Source organism: Amphimedon queenslandica, unplaced genomic scaffold, assembly GCF_000090795.2.
Source record: "Amphimedon queenslandica unplaced genomic scaffold, v1.1 AMPQUscaffold_13349, whole genome shotgun sequence".
NCBI classification, from domain to species: domain Eukaryota; kingdom Metazoa; phylum Porifera; class Demospongiae; order Haplosclerida; family Niphatidae; genus Amphimedon; species Amphimedon queenslandica.
In genome coordinates, this window is record NW_003546415.1 from 163,500 (window position 1) to 168,417 (window position 4,918).

Here is a 4,918-nt window from a genome sequence, read left to right on the forward strand (position 1 = left end):
AAACTCGTGTACATGTACATGTAATTCTAATTGCCCCCCTCACAGGTTCCTGGATTATTTGAAGCCGATGAATTCACGACCCTCATGACCCAGTGCAAGGAGGGGTCTCAAAAGGAAGGACTGATGCTTGATTCCTCCGAAGAACTTTACAAATGGTTTACCCATCAGATAATGAGAAACCTTCACGTGGTATTCACTATGAATCCTTCCTCTGAGGGTCTTAAAGACAGAGCTGCTACTTCTCCTGCTTTATTCAATCGTTGTGTGTTGAACTGGTTTGGTGATTGGTCCACTGATGCTCTGTATCAAGTTGGATATGAGTTTACTAATAAAGTTGACCTTGATAAATCAGACGTAAGTACATGTACACATATTAATACACTTATGTATATGTACACATACATGTATATGTAGTTATGTACACTCATGTACATGTACATGAATATATATAAACAAAGAATATAATATGCATGTATAAGTTTCAAGGAGCTTATAATGTTTATGCTACTTACGCATGTACATGTATGGGCATGATTTTATGTTTTTTTTTCAATTTATATATACATGTATTTCATCTCTAACTCTCTCTCTCTCTCTCTCTCTCTCTCTCTCTCTCTCTCTCTCTCTCTCTCTCTCTCTCTCTCTCCCTCCCTCCCTCTCCCTCTCTCTCTCTCTCTCTCCTCCAGTATATTCCTCCTGATAGGGTTCCTGTGGTATATCCTGATCTTCCCATGCCTCCTACTCACAGACAGTCTATTGTGAATGCTTTTGTATACGTTCATCAGACGCTCTATCAAGCTAACACCAGCCTACAGAAGAGAGGAGGGAGGACAATGGCCATAACACCAAGACACTATCTTGATTTCATCAATCATTATGTGAGTGATTGGAATCAGTGATTTGATCAATTTGATTTGATTTGATTCTTGATCAATGATACAGTATAGCCTCTATATAATGAACACTCCTATAACATACACCTCCATTTAACGGACAGCACCTAGTGTACCAATTACATTCCTTACTGTATAAAATAACATCCACATAAAGGACACCTCTGTATAACAGAGCAACTCTCTTGTCCCAAAGCATCCATTATATAAAGGCTACAATGTATTAACTCTTGCTATTACCAGTGCCTTTTCTTTCTCTTTTAGGTTAAACTCTACAATGAAAAGAGACAAGATCTTGAGGAGCAGCAACTACATTTAAATGTCGGTCTCCAAAAAATACGAGAGACCGTAGAACAAGTAGAAGAATTACAAGCCAGCCTCTCTATAAAGAAGAACGAGCTAGAGCAAAAGAACACGCTAGCGAACCAGAAACTGAAACAGATGGTCCACGATCAGCAAGAGGCCGAGAAAAAGAAGATAACGTCACAGGAGATACAGGAGGCTCTTAAGGTAGGCGTGGTCAGGGGTGTGGCTTGTTTTCTCAATGATGAGTGTATCATGACGGTCTTCTTAATATTAAATTGATGAGACGGATTAATTATATATACACTGAGAGAAAATTAATTTATAATTATAAATCTGTTTATTATTTATTTTTTATATATACATGTACATGTACACCGTGTACGCTGAAAGAAAATTAATTTATTATTATTGCTTAAATTTGTGTTTTATTATTATTATTATTATTTATTTTGAAGGTTCAAACTCATGATATTGCTCAAAAGAAGGACATTGTGCTCAATGATTTGTCCAAAGTGGAACCAGCTGTCAAAGAGGCTCAGCAAGGTAATTAGTGGGCGTGGTTGTAGGTGTGGCCTGTTCCCAATGATGAACACATCATGACGGTCTTCATAATTATGATGATGAGTCAATTCAGTTTTAACTGAGGGAGCAAAAATTTGCATGACAGCCCAATAAAATTATTTTGCAATCATATCTACTATTATTATTATTAATTTTATTATTATTATTATTATTATTACTATTCCTATTTCTTTTTTGCAGCTGTGAAGGGAATTAAGAAGTCCCACCTAGTTGAAGTGAGGGCTCTGAACAATCCCCATCAGGTCATCAAGATGGCACTGGAAAGTATCTGCATGCTAATCGGAGAACCTTACACTGACTGGAAGAGTATCAGACAGATTATAATGAAGGAGAACTTTATACCTACCATTGCTAACTTCTCTACCGAAGACATAACTGATGACGCTAGGAATAAAATGAAGAGAGATTACATGTCACATAAAGAGTATAACTTTGAGACTGTTAATCATGCTAGTAAAGCTTGTGGGCCTTTGGTGAAATGGGCCATTGCTCAGGTGAGAGAGAGAGGGGGGGTGTTGTAGTTAAAGTCTGATTTTAATTGTGTATATGGAATTTAGTGATGCATATACATGTTCTTATGATGTGTAGAAAGTTTGAGCTGATTCCAATTTAATTTGGATTTTTTATGAATTTAAAAGTTGCTCAAAAATTGGGTCAAAGTTCCTGTACTGTAGTACAGGGGCGTCTGCCAAATTTTGCCAAAAATGTCAAGTTAAAAATTTTTGGTTTTTATAATATGTTCTGATACATATACAAGTTTTTATGTTGTGTAGAAAGTTTGAGGTGTTTCCGATCAAATTTGAATTTTTTACGAATTTTTAAAGTTGCTCAAAAATCAGGTCAAAGTCCCTGTACTATAGTACAGGGGCGTCAGCCAAATTTTGCCAAAAATTTCAAGTTGAGAATTCTCAATTTTTATAACATTTTCTGATACATATACAAGTTCTTATGTTGTGTAGAAAGTTTGAGGTGTTTCCGATCAAATTTGGATTTTTTACGAATTTTTAAAGTTGCTCAAAAATCAGGTCAAAGTCCCTGTACTATAGTAGAGGGGCGTCAGCCAGATTTTGCCAAAAATGTCAAGTAGAGAATTCTCAATTTTTATAACATTTTCTGATACATATACAAGTTCTTATGTTGTGTAGAAAGTTTGAGGTGTTTCTGATCAAATTTGGATTTTTTACGAATTTTTTGAGTTGCTCAAAAATTGGGTCAAAGTCCCTGTACTATAGTAGAGGGGCGTCAGCCAGATTTTGCCAAAAATGTCAAGTAGAGAATTCTCAATCTTTATAACATTTTCTGATACATATACAAGTTCTTATGTTGTGTAGAAAGTTTGAGGTGTTTCCGATCAAATTTGGATTTTTTACGAATTTTTTAAGTTGCTCAAGAAAGCCATGTACCAGAAAAACTCAAATATAGCCAAACTCCCAAATGCTTCTGAAGTGCTAGAATTAATACACACAATTAAAAGTAAACTTAAGGCATTTTTATTCATGTTATTTCTTTATAATAATTTTTTACCTTATTGTATTGATGATATTGTATCCTCTTTTCTCTCTCCTTCAGTTGAGTTATGCTGACATGTTGAAGAGGGTTGATCCGTTACGTAAAGAACTGAAGGATTTGGAAACCAAAGCTGAAGAAACTCGTCATAAAGGAGAACAAATAACAAAAATAATATCAGAACTTGAAGCCTCTATAGCAAAGTACACAAAGCAAAAAATATATTAAAATTATATTTTAAATGTTTTTTTTTTTTTTAATTTCTAGATATAAAGAAGAATATGCCATGCTTATTTCTGATGCAAATGTTATTAAGAATGATTTATCAACTGTTGAGAAAAAGGTAACGTATTTTTTTAATAATTAAAAATGTATAATATTATTAAAAATATTAAAGATATTTTAAGCACCAATGCATACATGTATCTAGTTAAAAAATAGTTGTACTATAATCTCTACATGTATTAAGTTATTATCATTAATAGGTTGATAGGAGCAAGGCACTACTGACCAGTCTCAGTGGAGAGAGGGAGCGTTGGAACACAGGGAGCGAAACATTCAAGACTCAAATGTCTACAATCAGTGGAGATGTATTGCTGACGTCAGCATTCATGGCTTATGGAGGTTACTTTGATCAACAGTTTCGTCACAGTCTCTTCACCTCTTGGGCCACTCACCTCCAGGAGGCTAGGATATCTTTTAGACCTGATCTAGCAAGAGTTGAAGTAAATTGAATATTTTAATTTTGAATTGATACATCTAGCAAAACTGGTATAATGTTGATACTAGTTGTATGTTTTTTTTGAAGTTTTTTTAGGAACAATTGGCATATTTTATAATGGCTGTAGCATTTATAAAATCAAAGAAAATAATGGCTTTTTTGTCGCAATTTTTTGTTTATTCTTATCCTTTATTTTTTATTATTTATAACTTATATGTTGCCACTTTTTCTAATAATAATCCTTGATAATATTAATTTCATCTTTATTATTTTATTATTTTCTCTCTAGTATTTATCTAATGCAGATGAGAGACTAAGATGGCTTGCTAACTCATTACCAGCTGATGATCTCTGCACTGAGAATGCCATCATGATCAAGAGATTCAACAGGTATCCACTGGTAGTCGATCCGTCCGGTCAAGCAACCGAATTTATTATGAACGAGTACAAAGACAAGAAGATTACCAAAACAAGGTAAAGGAACTCTCTCTCTCCCCTTTTCTCTTGTGAATTTCAGCAATTTATTTTTTAATATTTTTACCCTCCTAATAGTTTCCTTGATGATGCTTTCCGTAAGAATCTAGAGAGTGCCCTTCGTTTTGGTAACCCGCTACTGGTGCAGGTAAGAGCTAAGAACCCTGTCACGAACCACTCTCATTATTTCATACTCAATCTCTCTAGGACGTTGAGAGTTACGACCCAATCCTGAACCCTGTCCTTAATAGAGAAGTAAAGAAGACTGGAGGACGTGTTCTTATAACTCTTGGAGATCAGGAGATTGACTTGTCACCTTCTTTCACCATTTTCCTTTCAACGAGGGATCCTTCTGTTGAATTCCCACCTGATCTTTGTTCAAGGGTTACTTTTGTTAATTTCACCGTCACAAGGAGCAGTCTACAAAGCCAATGCC

General features: G+C 34.9%; 2 protein-coding genes across 3 annotated transcripts in view; both read left to right on the forward strand.

Moving 5' to 3' along the window:
• LOC109582853 (cytoplasmic dynein 1 heavy chain 1-like) overlaps nucleotides 1–71 on the forward strand; it is a 1,810-nt gene extending 1,739 nt beyond the window's left edge. Inside the window, exon 5 of the mRNA XM_019997863.1 lies at nucleotides 65–71. Within this exon, the coding sequence (XP_019853422.1) occupies nucleotides 65–71 (7 nt within the window). The remainder of the gene's footprint in view (nucleotides 1–64) is intronic.
• LOC100636330 (cytoplasmic dynein 1 heavy chain 1-like) overlaps nucleotides 35–4,918 on the forward strand; it is a 13,444-nt gene continuing 8,560 nt past the window's right edge. Inside the window, exons 1-10 of one of the 2 annotated variants that reach the window (XM_019997872.1) lie at nucleotides 35–354; nucleotides 687–878; nucleotides 1,158–1,403; nucleotides 1,655–1,742; nucleotides 1,962–2,275; nucleotides 3,351–3,490; nucleotides 3,555–3,630; nucleotides 3,773–4,012; nucleotides 4,298–4,482; nucleotides 4,561–4,630. In XM_019997872.1, coding sequence (XP_019853431.1) covers nucleotides 85–354; nucleotides 687–878; nucleotides 1,158–1,403; nucleotides 1,655–1,742; nucleotides 1,962–2,275; nucleotides 3,351–3,490; nucleotides 3,555–3,630; nucleotides 3,773–4,012; nucleotides 4,298–4,482; nucleotides 4,561–4,630 — 1,821 coding nt within the window. In that variant the 5' untranslated portion in view covers nucleotides 35–84. The remainder of the gene's footprint in view (nucleotides 355–686; nucleotides 879–1,157; nucleotides 1,404–1,654; nucleotides 1,743–1,961; nucleotides 2,276–3,350; nucleotides 3,491–3,554; nucleotides 3,631–3,772; nucleotides 4,013–4,297; nucleotides 4,483–4,560; nucleotides 4,631–4,918) is intronic. The other variant, XM_019997873.1, reaches the window with a different exon arrangement.